General features: G+C 54.9%; 5 protein-coding genes across 5 annotated transcripts; 1 reads left to right on the forward strand and 4 right to left on the reverse strand.

Annotated features, from left to right (window-relative positions):
- Positions 1 to 777: 777 nt before the first annotated feature.
- On the reverse strand, positions 778 to 1,737 carry POSPLADRAFT_1031393 (hypothetical protein; the record flags this gene model as incomplete). The annotated part of the gene is made up of 1 exon (XM_024476788.1): positions 778 to 1,737. One exon carries the CDS (start codon positions 1,735 to 1,737, stop codon positions 778 to 780), a length of 960 nt encoding a protein of 319 aa, XP_024343130.1.
- Positions 1,738 to 2,426: 689 nt separating this feature from the next.
- On the reverse strand, positions 2,427 to 8,151 carry POSPLADRAFT_1133350 (hypothetical protein; the record flags this gene model as incomplete). The annotated part of the gene is made up of 18 exons (XM_024484331.1): positions 2,427 to 3,203; positions 3,263 to 3,345; positions 3,402 to 3,619; positions 3,682 to 4,028; positions 5,191 to 5,318; positions 5,482 to 5,642; positions 5,710 to 5,766; positions 5,863 to 5,971; positions 6,051 to 6,215; positions 6,280 to 6,459; positions 6,516 to 6,660; positions 6,761 to 6,893; positions 6,956 to 7,028; positions 7,107 to 7,149; positions 7,280 to 7,571; positions 7,630 to 7,749; positions 7,860 to 7,906; positions 7,993 to 8,151. Coding segments are annotated over 18 exons (3,237 nt in total), but the record flags the coding sequence as incomplete, so codon positions are not given.
- An 8-nt stretch (positions 8,152 to 8,159) lies between these two features.
- Positions 8,160 to 9,118, forward strand: POSPLADRAFT_1132950 (glycosyltransferase family 1 protein; the record flags this gene model as incomplete). Its single annotated transcript, XM_024484278.1, has 5 exons — positions 8,160 to 8,304; positions 8,360 to 8,518; positions 8,603 to 8,814; positions 8,894 to 8,994; positions 9,049 to 9,118. The coding sequence occupies 5 exons, from the start codon at positions 8,160 to 8,162 to the stop codon at positions 9,116 to 9,118; spliced, it is 687 nt and encodes a 228-aa protein (XP_024343132.1).
- A 212-nt stretch (positions 9,119 to 9,330) lies between these two features.
- On the reverse strand, positions 9,331 to 10,459 carry POSPLADRAFT_1038585 (hypothetical protein). The gene is made up of 5 exons (XM_024477405.1): positions 10,424 to 10,459; positions 10,312 to 10,365; positions 10,049 to 10,258; positions 9,879 to 9,987; positions 9,331 to 9,823 (listed from the first exon to the last, which is right to left on the reverse strand). Exons 1-5 carry the CDS (start codon positions 10,436 to 10,438, stop codon positions 9,519 to 9,521), a joined length of 693 nt encoding a protein of 230 aa, XP_024343133.1. The 5' UTR covers positions 10,439 to 10,459; the 3' UTR covers positions 9,331 to 9,518.
- Positions 10,460 to 12,378: 1,919 nt separating this feature from the next.
- On the reverse strand, positions 12,379 to 15,926 carry POSPLADRAFT_1043794 (hypothetical protein; the record flags this gene model as incomplete). Its single annotated transcript, XM_024478388.1, has 10 exons — positions 12,379 to 12,594; positions 12,840 to 13,011; positions 13,194 to 13,258; positions 13,325 to 13,377; positions 13,438 to 13,535; positions 13,709 to 13,969; positions 14,025 to 14,765; positions 14,815 to 14,855; positions 15,686 to 15,769; positions 15,822 to 15,926. The coding sequence occupies 10 exons, from the start codon at positions 15,924 to 15,926 to the stop codon at positions 12,379 to 12,381; spliced, it is 1,836 nt and encodes a 611-aa protein (XP_024343134.1).
- Positions 15,927 to 19,315: the final 3,389 nt, after the last annotated feature.

The raw sequence follows: 19,315 nt of genomic DNA on the forward strand, positions 1-19,315 counted from the left end.
CGCGCTCTTGAGGCTGCACGTTCAATCTTCCGAATGGAAGCACTTGAGGCGGCGGCGCTCATCCCAAGAGCGCCATCATGATACTCGGCAAGCGTGCGCTGAGTGCGTCACTTTGCGTTTTCCTCACTGGTCTGACATCGTCCGCTACAAGCACAGCACCCGCTACCCCTCGTGCCCGCGAGCGCTGCTTCGTAACGTCGGCGCATCTTGGGCGTGTCTTACGCGACTTGGAGTTCTCCGCATCGTATCTGATGTGTGGTCATTATATCGCCCAACTCAGCTTTGAACCTAATTATATTGACGCCACAATTTACGGCACACACGAGGACACAATCTTGACCATCTCTGGTGAGTGTATGCTCCTGTTCAGATTCAGTTTGTTGGAACTCAGGGTCAGTGAGACTATCTAAGTGGGCACGTAATTATAAGGATGGTCGTAACAGCTTCGACATCCTTGATGTGTTTGTGGTACTGCGACTTCCACCAACCCGCTGACGTGAGAGACGAAGACTATCACTTTGAAAATGCTTCGATATACAGGTAAAGCAGCTGACCACCGAAGTACAATCCATAGCGCGTCTCCTAAGAGCAGAGCAGACCCTTTTCAAATCTCCGCCGGCTCCGTATGTGTGTCTGAACCCCCCCAAAAAACAAGCTCAACAAACGAAATAACATTATAGCGCGGGAGACGTAGATAGTATAGAATAGTCGCTTTGACCACAGAAGATCGTATGTATCACAATCACTAGTCGCTGTAACCACAGAAGATCATATGTATCATAATGACTGCTTGATAGAAGCCAGCCTCTTCCTCACCACATCCTCGGCGCCATCCCATATTCCTGGCCCGCCCCTCACCGCACTTTCCCACTGGCGCACGACGGAGGACGGTGCATTCTCGGCGACGATACGAAGTGCAGAGCCGCCCTCTTCTACAGCCGCACTGTTGATAACATCGACAGGCGCTTCTGGCTGTTTGTCCCCTGTGGCGCCGCCCAACACTTGAACGAGAATGAGCTTCAGTTGCGGCGGGTTGATAGCGGGGGGAGCATTGTCTTTTAATGACAACAGCCGTTGCAGTGCAGGGAGGACAGCTGCCGGAGGGGTGGCAGAAGAGCGGTACACGATGGCAAGGTGCGTGAGCGACGACAGGGTGGCGAGTCGCTCCCAGTCAGACTCGGTGGGATTGCCGGTCCCGAATGCGAACCCGAATGGCGCGTTTGGGGCACCGGTATCGAACGAGGTAAGGTGTATGCGGAGGTGGGTGACGGACGGGGCGACAAGACCAGTGTCCCACCCATCACGACACGAGAGGCCGAGAAGATGTTGCTCGCGCGAGCCCTTCATTGCCTGCAGCGCGTCGCAGCCCAGCATTTGTTTATAGCCGGGCATATGGAAGCCGCAGGCGAGGCTGCGTACACCGCGACACGCGTTGAGCACGCGGTCGATGCTCTGCACGGGGCCAAGCGCGAATATACCCAGGTGTTCGACGCGCGTGCTGACGAATCCTGCGGGCTTGTTCGATATCGAGGCGAGGAATGAGCGCAAGCCCCGAGACGTCGAAAGGACAACGGTGTGGTACAGGATGGGCTCAGTCCAGTGGCGCACGGCGGACGAGACAAGAGTCAGAGCGCGCGCCGTGGCTTTGTCCGAGACGGCGGCGTGTTCGAAAATGTCCCGAACGAGCTCAGTCGGGAGATTAGAGAAGACGAGAGGAGCAATGTCGGTGGACGCCATTTGTGGATATACAAGGGTATGATTGCTGTGAGGGTATATGTGCTCTCCTTGGGTGGTATAGGGTTGTACGCTCGTGTGAAGTCGTGTCGATGCTATAATGAGCAGCGCGGGGCGTGTAGGATGCTCACCCATGTATGCGGTGGACTCTTATATAGAGGGGGGTGGCCCGGATCCACCGTTGCCTTCGGGTCGCGCTCCAACGCGCAACGGTTTTGGGGTGCTTCGGCACGAGAAAATCAGAGACAATCTTCACCCCATCCTGGTGGCGCGGAGAGCAGTCTGCATTGGGCGGCAGCGCGACGAGAGGGGGGACAGAAAGGCCTTACTTGAATGTGAAGGCGGGCGGGCACCCGAGCCGCGTCGAGCAAGGATGAGCATGGCAACGAGGAGGCAGAGATGAGAGGTCTGCTCGCCGTTCTGGACGGTGGAGGGAAAGGCTCTCGAACGCCGACAATTGCCTTTCCTGGCGGTTTACTTCCGTCCTTTGAGGCGGTTAGACGAGAAAGGAAACCTCCCACATCGCCGCCCGTGAGCCAAGCTCACACGTGCCTTGATCTGGTGTGCAAACTCAATATAAACTTTATAGAGTTCCATTACTTCTGCCTTCGAATTACAGCTCCAGAGACCGTGCTATGCTCGACAAATTACCCATACGCCAATAATGATACGCTGAATAACAACGCCAGAGCTCAGGACGTCGCGCTCTGCGACGACGCCGACGTCGAGGTCGACAACATTCCAGAGGTGGCGCTCGAGTTGGCGCTGGCATTGCCGTCCACAGTGACGCCCTTTGACGTCAGCGCGTTTAGAATTAGCGCAAGTCCGCTCATCTGTGCCGGCTGCAGAGATCCGACGTTGATCTCCAACTGCATCGTCGTGCCCGACCGGCTCTTCAGGACCGCTGCCGGCTGAGGCTGCCCTGCCGGGGCTGGGGCAAGGGGTTCCAATCCAATTGCCCTGAGCGCGGCAAGCGAACTCTCTGGCAACTGCACAGGGATGGCGGATGTCGTTGTGCGATAATGACTCGGTGTTGGTGTCGCAGGTGGCGCAGTGGATGTAGTAGTAGTTGAGTAAGGGGATGCGTATGGTGCAGACGACGTCGGCGTTGCCGGGGTGTAGCTGCGATAAGCGCCGGCGCTAGCCACAGGTGTCGTCGGGTATGCAGGGGCGGTTTGAAAAGCAGGGGAGAATGTGTACTGTGAGGTGCCATATCCTTGTGCATAAGGATATGAGTACCGATACTGTGCAGAATACCCAGATGAAGGCGTTGTTGTAGAAACTGAATAGTATGGCCGGGTCTGTCGGGGGGCAGGAGTAGGAGGAGCAGCTGCGCGGCGCTCGCGTTCCAATTTCTCCAGCTCGGTGCGGGCAGTTCGAAGCTCCGCCTGCGTAGCGACTGTTTCTTGCCGCTCATCTTCCAGGAGCGATTGCTCCAGGAAATACGACTGATCATCTGGAGACGACCGCTACGTGCCAGAAGAATCAGTTGGTGCTGTTCTTCCTTACAGCCACATTGAGGACAAACCTCTCCAGAGTGTATCAGGGCGCGCCTGAAACGCTTCTCGAGAGCCGTTTTGCGGCGCCAGCAGTCTAGCGCGAATCGCGTCTCTGTGCCATGATCCCACCTGAGTGGGAGTGTGTACATGATGGTGGGGAAAACCCACCAGCAACCTCTTCTCGTAAAAGATCGGCCTTTGAGGCCTTGCCTTTGCCTTTCTTGGAGAACACTGGGCGTGTCACCAGGCCATCCAAGTCTTCTCGCGGATGCTGAAAGATGTGGTAGGGAAGCAGACGGTTAACGGCGTCCGGTGCATCGGCGAACGGTGTCTCTGTATCGGGGTAAAGAGCAGCGTATTGGTGATACGCCAACCACTGCGCAAAGCTACGAGGACGGATGGTCACTTGAAGAGTACCAAACGACATGCTTGAGTGTGGATATCTCACCTTGTCGCTCTCCCTATCTCTTTCTCGTCGTGTGTTGCGTATGTTGCAGGGGTGTGTGCTTCGAATTTCCTCTTGAATCTCCGCCTCAGGGCACCGTAATCGTCGTCCAGAGCACGAGAATCTCGTTTCTTCGACCCATTGACGGCAGCGGCGGGCGGATCGTCATCTACAACTATGTGTTCTGCGTCCAGATTCGAAGTGGACGCGACCGTAGGGATTTGTGGCTCTGGTGCCGGGGTAGTAACGGCGGATTGGGTCCCATTGATGTACGAGCCAGATCGTATATCGTTAGTCGTCGCCGAAAGCGGCGCAGACGCGGTTGAAGGCGATGAAGAGCGTGAAGTGGCCTGAATTTTCGACATCTCAGGCGTGGCGGATTTGTTTGTTTTGTTGCGTTTACCGCTGTACGTGCACCCGTGACCGCGTGACCGTGTGAATGGTGGCCCATCATATCCAGATTTGATCGCCTTAAGGACAGGCGCTTATGAAGCCCCGCCACCGGTCCCGGTAGTCTCGTTTCCAGACCTTATAGGCGGATCACGTGTGCTATTACCCAATTGGGTGGCGGAGATCTAAAAACCCCTGCACACTCTCGCCTATAAGGTCTGGTGAATTTTGCAGGGAGGGAGGGGGGTATCCATCACGCGTCACCAAAGTCACTGGTGACGACGCCGTTACCTCTCGCGTCTGCTTGCGTACGTGACTGCGTCCGACGCGCCGCGCACCCCAAAACTCAGTCGCTAGACAATGTATGCGCATGTATGCTACGGTAGCCAACCTACATAATCATAATGTCGTCTATTCATCTGAGCCTTTGGCTGAGCTCGCTACGCAGTGTCGTTGACGATTCTGACTCCGACCTGGACTCCCCGCCAGCTTCGGACTTGGGCAGCGATATCTTTGACGACCACTCGGGGCTTCTGTCTCTGCAGATGAGTACTGGTGCGTTTTTGCTGCTTCCTCACAGGCTTTCTTGAGGATGGATGCCGAGAGCGTCGAAAGACCCTACGAGAACTCGGCAAGAGTGGACATAGCGGGAGCCATACTATGCGTCGCAAGACAGGCGCGTTAAGCGCCAGGGCGTGACGGATACCCCCCTCCCTCCCTGCAAAATGCACCAGACGTTAAGGGGGGGAGTCGTGCAGGGTTTTTTAGAACTCCGTATCCAGATATAGTAACACTCCACGTGATCCCTTCTCCCCCTTAACGTCTGGTTACGAGACTACGGTCCCGGTCGGGTTCATGTATCGAAATTGCAGCGCCAGCAGTATTGTACGACCGCAACTGAACTTTCTCCAGCAAAAGATACAGTACACCCAGTAATCACCGCAAGGTATTTGGCTTGTACGTCAGAAGCAGCTGTCCGGGTCACGGCAATGCTCCTCCCGCCTGACTAGAACCCGCAGCAGCATTAGTATGAGCTTGAGTTTGCCCCTGGGCCAGGCCTGCCTCCAACAACTTGACCTGCAACAGTTTTGCTCTCCTCAGCATCTCTGTCGCCTGACCCACTTCCTCCGCATTGCTTGAGGCAATCGCTTCCAGGTACTCCTTCGCCAAGGCAATATCCCCTCCTCCGTGGATTAGATGGTAGCGCGCGACGTAGACTCCTGACTTGGCATACTCGGCGACAGCTTTATCTGACACGGGAATCCAGGAGCGGAAGTCACGAGAGTGATCAGGTCAGCATACGAAGGTAGATTGGAGCAGCAAAACACAAGAAGCGGCGGGCGGCAATCGTAAAGGTACAATGCGGCCAAAAGAGAAGGCATCAAGGCGGGTGAAGTAAGAAGAGAGACGTACTGGCAGCTCGGCAGACCTCTGCCACACGGTGATGGTATGCCGCAGCCTCGGCGAACTCGTCGAGATCGTTATGCAGTTTGGCTAGCTTGAGGTGGATTACCGTCTCCTGTGGATCGGCGCCGATGAGCGCGCGCTTGAGACATTCGATGGCTTCTCGAGGTCTGTCAAGGTTTTGTGTGGCTTAACGCCTCAGGGTCCGACAATCGAGCCAGGAGCGGTCGCACTTACCGCCCCATCTCTTCGTAGCATATGCCCTGTGCTTGCCAAATGCGGACATCATAAGGGCTATGAATACAGCGGTCGGATGCAAACAATGAGCATGCAGGGTCGATAACGGAGCGGAGGAAGTGATAAGGGAGCACAGAACATGATCGGACATACCGTAACGCTGTGGCGTGCTGATAGTAGTGCAGGGCGTATTGATGCATACTCAGCAGCTCATAGGCCTGACCCAGACCATACCAAGCTCTGTAATCCTTCCGGCTTACGTCTGAAGTATCAGAAATCAACGAACGTGGACAGCGACTGTATAATTTGGGTGGAGCTTGTGATAGGGTGCCTGAACTTACCAACAGCTTTTCTATAGGCTTCGATAGCTGCATGTGAATTTTTCGTCTCCACATATTCATGGCCCATGAGCGTCCATGCGGAAAGATATGTCCGATCTAGCTGAGTGGCACGTTTGAAGTACTTGATGGCCTTTTCATGCTCGTTGCGCAACGAGTAGTAGTTGCCTGCAAAGGGAGAGCCATCATTATGATGCGATTGGTTGCAGGAGATCACCGCCATAGATCGTACCGATGAGACAGCACACCTCTGGTCGATCCTTGTCGATAACGGTGAACTCGTGGGCAATCCTTGACAACGCGCGATGGTCCTCAGTCACATATAGGATATTAGAATAAATGTCAATATCATCTATCCTGTACGGATCGATGGCTAAAACTTTTGTGAACTGATCTGCTGCCTCCTGGAAATCTGGAATGCAATTGTTAGTTGCCGCACATACTGATGTATGTACGGACCACACGGACCATGCATGTGGTACAGAACACAGGCGCGAAGTGACATGACCCATAGACTTCGGGGGAAGAAGTCTTCGCTCAGTAAGCGGTCACAAAGACCCAGCTCATTGTCAGTGGGACTATGCAGTGTGTTCAGAGTCTTGACTTGGAACATCTGCACCAAAGGATGTGTTGGTGGGATTGGAAGCAACGGCAAGATGGAAGACAGCTACAGGTCATGTCAGCGCATGCCCTGATAAGGTGCTGGCGATTACCTCTTCTCCGTCTCCGAGGCATTCTCCAAGGACAGTCCAAGCTGACCAGTTCCAAGGATATGCGGCGATTGATAGGAGGGCGCTCTCAATGGCTTCCTCGCGCCGTGATAGTCGACGTAGGAATAAAGCCTTTCTGTAGAATGCTCAACTTCATTATATGTCGGCGGGTGTAGCAGAGTAGTTGTTGAACCCTACAAGAATAGCAAGAACGGGTCCGTCGCATTCTTCACCATCTCCAAGAGGTCCAGTAGTGACGTGTTGATAGGTACTGGTGATTGAAATCGTGTCTCTGCAGACATAGACTCAAGAAGGCTGAAGCTTACATGACTGAAGACCCATCACTCACTGTCGAGCTTGTACCAGTCCTTCAGTGCTTGCTTCTCGCCAGCCTTGGAGTTGAAAATCACAACAGAGTTGGAGGGAAGTACAGCGATAGATAATTACCAGATATTGACTGTAAACACTGAGAAAGCGGCCTTTGGAACTCTTACATGGCTTTAGCCAGTGCACAGCTCTGACCAAATCCTTAGCATCAATCATGGCCCTGGCTGCAGCAATGTGGTCAGCATCCTGCGCCTCCCACTCGAGCTCCTGCAGGCGAGTCTTGTCCGGAAGTGGGCTCAATGGAGGTGCATGGGGGTGTCTCGGCTGAATGACCGGAGCTGGGGGATGTGAAGCTGATACTGTAGAGGCGCCAGCATGCGTGACTGGTGGTGGCCGAGGAGGAGAACCCGCATGCGGTACTGAAGTCTGCGTTGAGGCCGATGGCTGTCTTTTGGAGGCTGGCAAGGAAAGAAGTAGCTCGGATGCCCTGACCAGCGAGACAACGAGTCATAATCAAGTTTTGATCATAGCAGCCTAAAACTGACCATTTGGACGCGGAAAGCAACCCCCTCTCGCTACAATCGCGCACGGCGTTTCTCAGGGCGGTCGCGGTCTCGGCATCAACAGTCGAGAGCGCCATGTTGGCGAGCAGTCTCACGGTGCAGCTGGAATGTGATGCCAAGGGGGAAGAAACGTAACACCCAGGCGCGAATGGGCAGTCAGGCAGTCTCAAGGAGCAGGAGAAGAACAAGACGCGTTGTGGCGGACCACGGACGCGCGCGACGCGACCCACTGGACCGCCGGTCCAGCGCCTATCCAAATCTGGCAAATTCTGAACTTCATGACGCGGTACAATAGGCGCTCCGAGAGCAATGTCCGCTCGAGCGACAATTATCTTGGCCGCTCACACGGCTTGCCCTAGCGCCCTCCACCCGGACCAGCTCTTGAATTGTTTGCTTTCCATACCTGCGACCCTCGTGCACAGCGTACAGACCAGCGGCTCCATCCCGCGACTGTTCGGATCCAATTGTGACGCCGCTGACCCTGCTCAGCCACGAAACGGAACTCTACGAAAATGGTTGCATGGCTGCTGTGCGCCGCGGCGCTGATCGCTTGTGTCGTTCTGCGCCTCTATTCCCTCCTGCCCAAAGGGACAATTCATAAGGCTCGGATCCGGCCAGGGACGCAGTCATGCAGTCTAGCCGTATTTCTGGGGTCAGGTAAGCACATATCACAGACTGATGCGCCGATAGCGTTTTGAACAGGGCGACAAAGGGGGACATACCAGCGAGGCCTTGACGCTGGTGTCGTCGCTTGATTTTACCCGCTACTTTCCCCGGACATATATTGTTAGTGAAGGTGACATACTCAGCGCTCGCAAAGCAGCCGCGCTCGAGCGGGTGAAAGCCGCGGTTTCTCCTCCATATTCTGTCCGTACATTTTCTCTTCTGACTCACATGGCATCTTCCGTCTGAATTGCATGAAATTCCACTGATTCTTGAAAGAAGCGTGTATCAGATGCACCATATAGAATCTTGACAATCCCACGGGCGCGTAGGGTGCACCAGACACTCCTCACAACTCCTCTGACCGCCGCCTGCTCGCTCCTCGCGTGCCTCTATCATGTTACCTTATGTCCGATCTGGACTAGTGCGCCTTTGGCGGAGGTCTTGCTCCTTAATGGTCCAGGTACCTGCTTTGTGCTCTGTGTCGCAACGTACTTCAACCGAGTGAGCTTCCATCTTCCATGTCATCTAGTAATCGGCGGGCCTCTGGAGCTGATGATCCCCTCCTGATAATACCATGCAGTTACTGGGTCTTCCGTCGCCTAGGTTAATTTACATTGAATCGTTTGCACGTGTCCGCTCGCTATCGCTCTCAGGCAAGCTTCTCAGACCCTTTGTCGATAGGTGAGCCGCGTGATTTCTTCCTGTCAGCTCATTGATCCGGGACCTTTTCGCTAGGTTTGTCGTACAGTGGGAGACTCTCCTGCAAAGGGACAAGAGAGGCGATTATCGAGGATGGCTGGTCTGATGTTACTTTGCGATGTACGATCACTGTCGACGGGCTCCACACACTATCACAATAATACCTGATGCAGATTGGCGTCCAGCACAGCACATTGCTAATATTCAGTAAGGCCTGGTTACGCTGACAGGTATCCTCATCGCCGCCGGCTCACATCATAGAAGCTGAGTTGGCTTCCATCGCGATTGGCGGCGGTTTGGCATGCACACCTCATAGCTCGGTTTAATAAATGACATGGGACGTGCACTTACGACACACCTATGCGTGATTTTGTACACTGTTATCCATGACACATCGCACGCATCGGGTATATGTCAGAATCGCGGTTCCATATCATGACAAAACGCCACAGCGCCATCGCCTACAGCCACAATCTGACAGCAAGAAAGCAGCATGATTATCGGTCTCACTTGCGGGTCCACCGATCTTCTCCCTCGTTACGTCCTCCTCGCTTCGAGGGACTAGCGCTGCGACCCTTGACACTCTCTTTTCTCGATGGTTCCCATCCTCCTCCACCTTCAACCTTTGGAGGGTGCATTCGCCTCTCTAGCCGTTGACCATGACGGAGGGACGAAACAAGATCCTTTGATGCTAATCGGAGATGCATAAAGTTGCAGAAGCCACCACGGTTGCATTCACCGTTCTCGTTTTGACGGCAACATGCCTCCCGGAAGTCAGTGACGGGGGATAGCTCGGCATAGAGCGGGCGGCCTGAGAAAATGTCAAGGGTGAACAGCTAAAGGATAAGGAGACCTGTCAAGCTTACCTGCATACCAGCGATCGTTCAGATTATCCACCGCCGTCTGTGCCTCAGTTTCCCACTCATACCGCGCGTACACGTTGCCGATAAGGTGATCTCCGACATTGTCGCAGACCTGTCGAACGTAATACCGGTCAAATCGAGAGCTCGGCCACAAATGAACGTGTGCCACTTACGTGCAGCTCGAGAAGATGCCCGAACTTCGCCAGCTCGCAATACAAGTCCTCGTAGACTGCGTCAAAGCCCTCCTGCAGCTCCTTCTCGGTTAGCTTGCAAACAGGGTCGTGCGCGGGGTTGTGATAGACATTCGGCAGGAGGATTGTCTGCGAGAAGGCGGGCTTGATATGCTTTCGCGAGCAACGGTCACCGTGCCTGCACGCACCGATCTGTAGAGCGTTAGTCCAAAGTCTTTAGCGAAGTGGGAATCCGAACAACATACCTTGTAATAAAACGAGCAGTTGACACGATCCTGCTCAGTACCGAAGATATTCGCCTACACACAGCATGTCAGCACCTTTGCGGTAAGCATTGTAGAACACTGAGCGGCTCACCAAATGAGAGGCCATGTTTTGGTCGCGAGTAAATCGATAGACTTGGGAGTCGTCGGGCGAAGCGCGCGGCGCTTATATAGGTGGCTGAAAATGCTGACTAATGTGTCGGAGCGATGTGCACGCGTGCGGATGTTCACCGCATTTAGTAACTTACTTTCCGTGGAATATTCTCGCGTCTTCCAGTTCCCCCACGGAGGCGGCGCATTCAAGAACATAGTAGCCGGGCAACAAGCCAACGTTCGCCGACATGCCTATGAGAAAAAATGGGTAAGCGTAAGGTGCTCATTAGCCAAGCAAAGAACCCATCGCAGCTAATTGCTGACCGGCCTCATGAGAGCAAGCAGGAATATTCTGATCGGACTTGGCAAGAGACTCATATTGAATAAGCGTTGGAAATGTTCATTCGTCTGCGGTTCTGTATGCGAAAATTCACTATTGCAATTAATGTCGTGGGTACACAGGGCGATGCGCAAGCTGAGTCAACGCGTGCTAGCCACATTAGTGCGCTATCGACACAAAACCAGCCCCCTGAAGAGAGCCATTGTGTCGGTCAGGCAAGACAACTCTCACAAAAGACCTATAGCGGATAGATTGACATAGATATTGACCAACTTACTAGCGATAGGTAAATCTTGGCTCCATGCATGGACGCGGTGATAGCGCTCATACCTATATGTTTTAGGACTGCTTTGCGAGCTGTACAACATCCATGAAGTTGGCACCGGTACAGTCCATCTTCACGGGGAATGCAGGGTCAGTAATCTGTTCCATATGGCCCTCCGGCTAATGTGTAGCGCAGGTAAGCAGAACACAGGATAGATTCTCGAATCCCCTGCTGTGTTTACAAATCTTGGCATGTGCTCTTTGGAAATAATTGTACCTTCACAAAGAAGGCACCTAAGGGTGCTTATTCTTGCTTCAAATATTGTGCCTGTGCTCATTCGTCACCGCGATTTACTCCAGCTATGGGGCATCGCTGCCCAGCTTGACGGCCCCTTCAGGGTCTGAAGAAGACGATCATTTGCCCGTCCTATCGGTGGTAGCCGACCTCAGGTCAGCCATACCAGCAGTATAGAGAAGACCGCTCTACTTCAATGACCACGGAGACAGTGCTGAATAGTAATCAATGGACGGGATAGACTACCATCCTGCCTAGTTTGCTTTGGGCGCCCTCTGCTATCTACAACAGAAGTTGCCTAAGCCGAGCGGCATCCTACTTCTCTCGGTCAGCCAGCAGGTCAAGGCCAAGCTTCTCCCGCCCTACTATATCCTTACCGGCTTTGTAAGTGAGAAGGCTGGGCAGTGCGAAGGTGTTCCCCCTCTGCTACCGTGGTCCTCTTGCTGACATTCCTTCGCATTTAGAGAATATACAATTTGATAATCGGACCCTGCGTGATTAATTCATTGAGCGACATCCTTGGGCTGGGACGCACTGAGCCCTTTGGTCTTGTGCGTCATCTTCCGTGGCCCCTGTCGGCTTTACTAGTGTGCTTGTTCCCGTAATCCTGTGCAAAGCGGCCACCGTGGTCCTTCCCCGAAAATTCGTCCTTCTGTGGCGAACGTTCACGACATTCTTGCCAAGTACGCCGAGCATACTGGCCGCCGTTGGCTGTGCAGTGGCGCACCTGAGGATGCCCGTTCCATTCCATTCATACAGTAAACCAGACACCCGTGTGTAACATATGAGTATGCCGACGACGGATCACCGTCGAGCATTTCACCGCATCTAAAAGCACCGCTTGCTGTTTGCTCGGCTCGCTAATGCGACTCGATGAATGGTCGACACTGCTATCTTAGTGGGCGACCACCGTATTTTAGGACACATTGTTATTAATACCCAATGTGTCTCGTGTCAGAGCAATTTGGTCAAGGTTTGAGTAAATGCTCCGTTCATGAGAACGGAGAGTGCAGGAGGAAGGCGTCTGCGGAGCCGAGAGAGTTCCGGCATATGATAGTCAAGCTTTGCGCCCGATCTTGTTCAGGAATGCCCAGAGGGCCGAGAGGTCTTGGCAGGTCTTGGCGAACAGGGACTCGATCTGCCCGATCTCGAGCTTCTGTTTGCCGCCCCGGTCACGTTCCTGCCGCGGTAAGCTTGGTAAGGGCTCCTTCTTATAGTTACAAATGCCCCCTTTTGAGTTTAGAAAGCCACATCCTCCGTGCAAGGCAGGACACTGGACACAATGCTGCTTCGGGGTCGCGACGCGCGTAGAAATACTGCATTGCCTTGGCTGATTGTGAAATGAATGCGGTCGCTGGGCATTGCATACATAGCTCAGATCCGGCATTCGATCTTGATTAACTCAAGTGCGCTTGGCGATCTGCTGAGGGACCCATAATGCCCACAAGCCTTTGTGCTGTGCCCTGGCACTGAGTACCCGTCCCGCCGGTCCGCCGTGTAATGACCTCGTGTGCACACCGAGTGAGCCCCGCAGCCGCACGCGCTAGTCCCATTTCCTCCTTGTGTCCTCTCTACACGTGCAATATTCAATGCTGTTCGCCGCGGATTCAGCTGAACAGCGGGGCGGGCCGGTCGCATGCATGCACTCCTTTCTTGCTGACCACTGTGTCCTTCTGTGTCCCTTTCTTGGCTGAGACATGTTGAATGAAGACGATAATACCGAAAATTTGATGTGGCGCTGCTCGCGTAGATTTCATCATCCCTCGACACAGAACATGTATATCAGAATTGCATTTCTTGCGCACAGCGAAATCCCCATCGAGCCCGAGCAATCCGGCGTGGAAATGATGGTCTTTCTGACGCGTCACGCACCGGCTTGAGCTTGACAAACCACAATTTCGAATGCGCAGTCGCCGCAGCAGTAGGGTGCGCACGCGCTGCAAGGATGCAGACGACGGACGTGCGCAATTAGGCAGGGTGTCTGACGGATGAACGAAACATACAGTCTGGGATCGACCATTGAGGTCGAGTCCGTTATCGAGATCAGCGGAGGCATCTGGCCACGGATCTTGATGCGCTTCCATCTTATCTCATATCATCGCTGACGCCATCTTACAATCCCAATCCCAATCCCAGCATCGCGCCAGTCCATTCGCAACTCTGAGCCGGCAATTCGATGGCAGGGCGCGCCGTCGCCACCTCTCGCGCGGGTCCCTATCATGGCACGGCAGCATGAATTGGCTGCTTCTCTTGGTATATACAGCGTTAGTGTACATCGCGGCATGTGTCCGTCCGAAGATCCCCTCTAAATGCCCAATATACGGCGTCTAGCCCAAAGTTCGATGAAATCGCATCCGCGTCTACTGTCAGCCCCAGCGTCCCCTCACCGCCGCTGCGGCACCCAGGACATGAACGAGTCATCCCATGGCGGGCTGGGATATGAGCCCGCGGGCTTGCCGTCCCAAGGCTGGAGGGTCTGCAGTGACGGCGGAGATACCGTGGGACCTGATGCGGGCGGATTCGGACGAGCGACGCCATATGCGCTGTACGGCAGAGGCGGATTGGTTGGCGGGACAGCAGGCACCGTCGCCCTATCGCGGTAGCCACCAAAAAGCTCCGGAGGGGCGCTGATGTTTCCCAAGGCATTTCTGGGGGATTCGTAATGTTAAGCCACCATCGACCGAGAAAGGCACAGCGACTCACGATGTAAACCTATCTAGCTCGGCGATGTTCTGGCTGATAGCGCAGGAGCCCGAGGCGTGTTGTGAGGAGCGGCTGAGTGCGTCCGCTGCCTTGCGCAGGCGGAGAGATAGCTCAAGGACGACGTTGTAATTTGCGGGATCGTGCAGACAGCCGCAGTGTTCCCCTAAGCGATTGACTTCGCACGTGCCGTCTGGGCGGATAAGGCGATCCCAGATTTCGTTAAAGAGATTGTCTTCGAGCCCCGCCTTCTCTGGCGGATATGAAGATAGTAGTGCTGCGATGTCGTATTCCGATGGCAGGGATGAACCCCCGGCCATCTGGCTCTCTGTGGGCGAGAGCGTCATTGGAGAAGGTGTATCCATGGGAGAGCTATCTGCGATAGAGGGACTGGAGGGGACACGAGACGACATTGCGCCGATGAAGGGCGAGTTGCGGGAGGAGGTGTGTGAGGATGCCGTCGGGAGACTGAATGTAGTGCTCATTGGGGATATAGGTGAGATGCAATCGGCAAGTGTGCTAGCTTGTTGCGAGTTTCGGGGTGAAGGTGGTGCCGAGCGCATATCCATTGAAGCTGTCAGCGCTGCGTTGCGATGGTCGGCTCGTTGAACAGCATCAGTGCTGCCCGCGCCAGAGACCCAACGGGGGTGCGGCTTGTTTTTCAGCTCGCGAATGACGCTCTCGAGCTCTGCGACGCGTTTCTGGAGACGATCTTTCTCGTCTTGGGTATCATTGCTAGGGCCCCTGAAGTTAGGTGAGTAGAGCGATAGGCATTTGTTGCGATTGTACTCACTTTCTGCTGGGGTCGTCTACTTCGTAGACACAGAGGCCGGTCTGCAGGGCACAGTCAGCATTATATGGCACAGTCAACAGTGGACGGGACCCACCAGACCGAGCTGGGTGCATCTGCCGCATGGACGTTTGCGGTCGCACTATAACAGCTCGGTGAGTTACGGTTCGAATTCTCCAATATTGCACCCACCATTCGCTTAGATGTATGGCAGTTCAGACATGACTGAGTTGTACGGTTACGACGCTTGCCTAGGGTGGAACGTCAGTAACGGGCATGGCGGGCATGGAATGTGAGTAGTGCTTACGTCGGTGGTCGTCCTCGGGGGTGACGCGCTTGGACTCGGTAGTGTTGCGCCTCTTCTTAGTGACAGTGGCAGACGCTGGAGAGGCGGCGACTGCGGCGGCGGAGTGGTCAGACATGGTATAGTGTGGTGGTGCGGGGCGGATGGCCAAGAGATATAGTGCGACGGGAGGGCGGGGAGCGCTGATGTGCACGGCCGCTTATATCTTGGCATGCATGCGCAATGTCGAAAGAAGCATGGATGTGCGGAATATGGAAGGAGGATCTTGGAAATTACGATGGTTGCAGGAACGGGGTCATCTATGACAGTAGATGGAGTGGGCGCCCAAACAAATGAATGCGATGTGGGAAGACAGAGAATAGAACAGGATCAGTACGTGAGAGCGTGATGGATCGCGCGCGCTAGAGCTCGACAATCAGTGTGGCCGCTGCCAATGTTCTGGTGCGCCGCTGGAAACCGAGAATTGATGGGCGTGCAGAAGCCCGGAGACTTCCTCCTCCATGCCACGGGAAGCGCAGAGCGCCAAGACTAGACGCCAAGACACGAGCCGAGCCTGCTCGGCGTGCTCACGGCATGCCCGAAAGTCGGTTCGCGCTGCGGTCGAGGCTCCTCCGCATTCTTCCCCGGACCCAGGACACTCTCCGCCGGGCAATCCTCCCCCCCCACATGCACAAGCCCGTCTGTCTTCCTGCGCATAGCCCCCAACATATGGAGAAACCGCAACCGACGCCAAAGGGTCTCCCTCGCCCACCGCACACCGTGCGCCCGTGGGGCTCTGCGACGTCGCTGCGACCGCCCGTCCACCAGACATAGACTCCAATCGCCCGATCGAGCTGCCCCCGAGTTGGGCTTTCAATATCCGGTCTGATGCCGAACCTTATCAAATGAATCCGCTTGGCACTTGGCCCTTGGCAAGTGCTGGGCGGCCCGTCACAGCGGACGCTCGTAAGCCCTCGAGGCACAGAAGTAGAACTGCACAATGGCTCTCCTCGATTTGGTCCTCTACACGACTCCCCCGCCGATTGCCGCACACTCGACTCGGGTCTTAGCGAGCGGCGTACCGACGCCCATCGGGTCACGGGCGGTCTCGACGCAGCCCGCTCGACATGTTCGCCAGTTCTCTTACTCTCGTGGTGTTCACGCGAAGATCGCCGCGTCAAGCTCGTCCCGGCGCATCGGGGTAGCATAGGGATGCTAAGGTTCGCAGCCAAGTGAGTTACAAAAATAGGAGATCGTCGCTAGCGGCGCTGTCGCGCCTTGACGCCTCTGCGCTCTTCGGCCCCTCACCCCTAGGTTCTGTCAATGCGCGCCCTAGTGCTCCTGGTGCCGCGGATGGTGTTGGGCCGGGCGGCTGCCCTGACAGACTAGCTGTTGTCCCTAGTCGTACGAACCGTGTATCCGAGCCCACACGGACGCGCGGGCTGCTATCGATACGGTATGCGACCGACGTCGGTAGCAGTACAAGCGCCACTTAAGCATGAGCTATTGAGCGACCTTAAAACGGAAAACGGAGTCGGAGAGAAGGCATGCCGGGTCACCCACGCTTGGCCCTGCACGCGCTCGGAAGATTTGAAGGCAATGGCAGCATGCGGATCTCTGGTAGACCCTGACTGGCCTCTTGTGTTCAGGCCTTTGGGGAACAGATACTTTGTGCAGGAGGGTATCGAAGAGATAGGACGTTCGAAAATGCTTTACTGGTGATTGGGAGCCAGGGCCACTGCACAAATGGGGATGCTCGTTGCGATTGCGATCTATGACCTACCGGGGAGCCTGTTGGTGACTGGATGTCGCGATCCTATGGAACGCGTCTCTACTTGACAGTGTGAACCAATCACAGACGGGCGTCTTGCCTTACAAGGCCGTCCATTGGTGTCAAAACAACGCTGCCAGGGGCTAGGCGTTGGTTCTTCGCGGGACGAGATGTACCAGCGCAAATCAACTATTGTGCTGGAGTGGCGCGCCATAGAGCAATGTTGATAGGGTCTTGTCCGTTCACGTTGGGTGCGCCATAAATAGCCACAAGCGGCGCCAGGACGTGGGGCAAATCACCGTCTGGACCTTCATGGAATAGATCTTCGTTGGTGAGACCCTTGCTCCTTTTGCGATCCTGTAGTGCGTGTGCGCGCCTAGATACAATGAGGCGCCTCCTCAGCAATGACACATGCGCACGGTGCACGCACTTTTAACGAGGCATTCACCGAAAATAGTGCATACTGTCGTAGCCGCCGGTCCCGGTAGCCCATTCTCGGTGACTCTTCTCGTGATCTTAGCGACCGTCCAGTCCGATGGTATCGATGTGCCGGAACTGCATTGCACCCATGCTCGTGATTGGTGGGGGCGGGATAACAGCATGGTCGCAGATTTCATTGTCACGCTTGACATGATATTGATCACTGGCACAGGTGACGCTGGCAACCGCCCCAGGCCTGTACTGTGATACGCTGCACGACATGGATGCGTGATGAACCTGTCCAACAACCTATGCGGTTCTCAAACGTGTAATCAGGCCTGCGCGTGAGCAGCCACCGCGACACACGCCAATGGCAGTCGCCAACGCTCCACAAAATTCTGCGGCTTGGCAAGGATGTCTGCCCAAGGGCGATCGGGGTCTTGGCACGCAAAGTAAGGTTGCTTTTGATGGGGAGTCTGTCCAAGCGGCGATGCTGACTTCGTCGGCCAACTGCGAGCGTCTGCGAGCGTTGTCCTATCGGTCTGTCAGCTGAGGGACTGCCGGCGATAGATGGATCTCACCGGTCAGTATAACATTTGAGGGGCATCGGGATACCAAGAGAATCTCCGCCGTATCGACCCGCCGTTCACAGAGTGCGCCTCTTTGGCCGCGGGACTATGAGTGAGATCGGCCGCATATGGTGCCACAACATGGCCAATGTCCAAATAAGGAAACGACACGCACCATGTTCGATCAGTCCATGACGACTGCTGCACATTGTAGACGCGGGTTCTCAGCGTCAGTTCGAATAGCTGAGGCGCGCGCACCTTATAGGGCGGATCTCGACCGTAGGGCAGAGAACGAGCGATGCATCGCTCTGGACACTGTCGAAATAGTTATCGGACGATAGATTGTTCCGAATAGCAGAATTGGGGTGCCGCATACATTTGAAGGGTTGGATCCGACGAGAATACCTGCGACGGTGACGCCAGCCCCGCATCGTTCTCCATGGGCCACATCAGAGCCATTGCTATAAGGAGGTAACACCGTTCTGACGACCATACCAGCACATACAGGAGGTAAACACCGAAGTGAATTTGTAGCGCACCGCGACTGAACAGTCATTCATTTCAGACTCGATAAGTTGTGTGTTGCTTGGGTTTGCAGGCGCGGTTATGTGTTTCAAGTCCCCGAAGCTTGCAAACGCTCGTTTCCGGACTGATCTGTGATACTGCCCTCCGGAATATTGCGTGTACGCATGGAATTTGCCGTCCCGCCCATTTCATTACAGCCCAACGCCCCGACTCATGACCCGCGCTCGTCGTTAGCTGTTAGGGCAAATATAGGTCAGAACGTTACTCACCTGGGAGAAACGAGTATGTTCCGAAGTAGCACGATGCTTAATGGGTTAATGGCGTCAGTGGCGGACACGTCCGGCGTTACTCGAAGCCTCTCCTTGTTCTCGAGAGAAACATTGGACCTATTCTGTTGTAGGCGGCCGTTAGTGTTAAATATAGACCACACGAGCGATAGGAGTGCGGCACTTTCGTCCTTCGCAAGCTGCCATCCGAGGGCAACGGTAAACCCACCGTGGATCTAACAGGATCTAGAAGCTAGATCCCCGTTGGTTTTACGCAGCTATGTTCATGGAGTCTGCGACCTGGCAATGTCGCGTGAGCTCATTGAACGGGATTGTCTTACTCCTACCAGTGTCCTGAATTTGACAACGTCTCCGGCTGCTGCGATGCACTCGACGACCGTGACCGTTATGCCTCACCTTAGATTCTCACAGTATTAATCTACCACGGAGAATTGACAGATGTGTCGTACTGCCCGTCGCCATTCAGTGAAGACCCCCGGACGCCACACGCCGGCGCGTCTGCCTTCCCACAACATTAACGACAAAGTGCGCGCAGGTCGTTAGCGTCGCGGACGCCTGATAGGAATCGATGATTGGATCATGAGGGGCGGCGCGGCTGATCTTACGGCTACCCCACCCCCTCAAAGAGGCAAGAGCATCGGTTCCGGTC

The sequence above is a fragment of the Postia placenta genome (genome assembly GCF_002117355.1).
Source record: "Postia placenta MAD-698-R-SB12 unplaced genomic scaffold POSPLAscaffold_2, whole genome shotgun sequence".
Taxonomy (NCBI): Eukaryota; Fungi; Basidiomycota; class Agaricomycetes; order Polyporales; family Adustoporiaceae; genus Rhodonia; species Rhodonia placenta.

Excerpts from the sequence above, each read along its gene's own strand:
- POSPLADRAFT_1038585 (XM_024477405.1), bottom strand. Across the intron at positions 9,988-10,048 it reads GGCATCTTCTCGAGCTGCAC|GTCTGCGACAATGTCGGAGA; the intron begins GTAAGTGGCACA and ends TACGTTCGACAG. Across the intron at positions 9,824-9,878 it reads GAACGATCGCTGGTATGCAG|GCCGCCCGCTCTATGCCGAG; the intron begins GTAAGCTTGACA and ends ACATTTTCTCAG.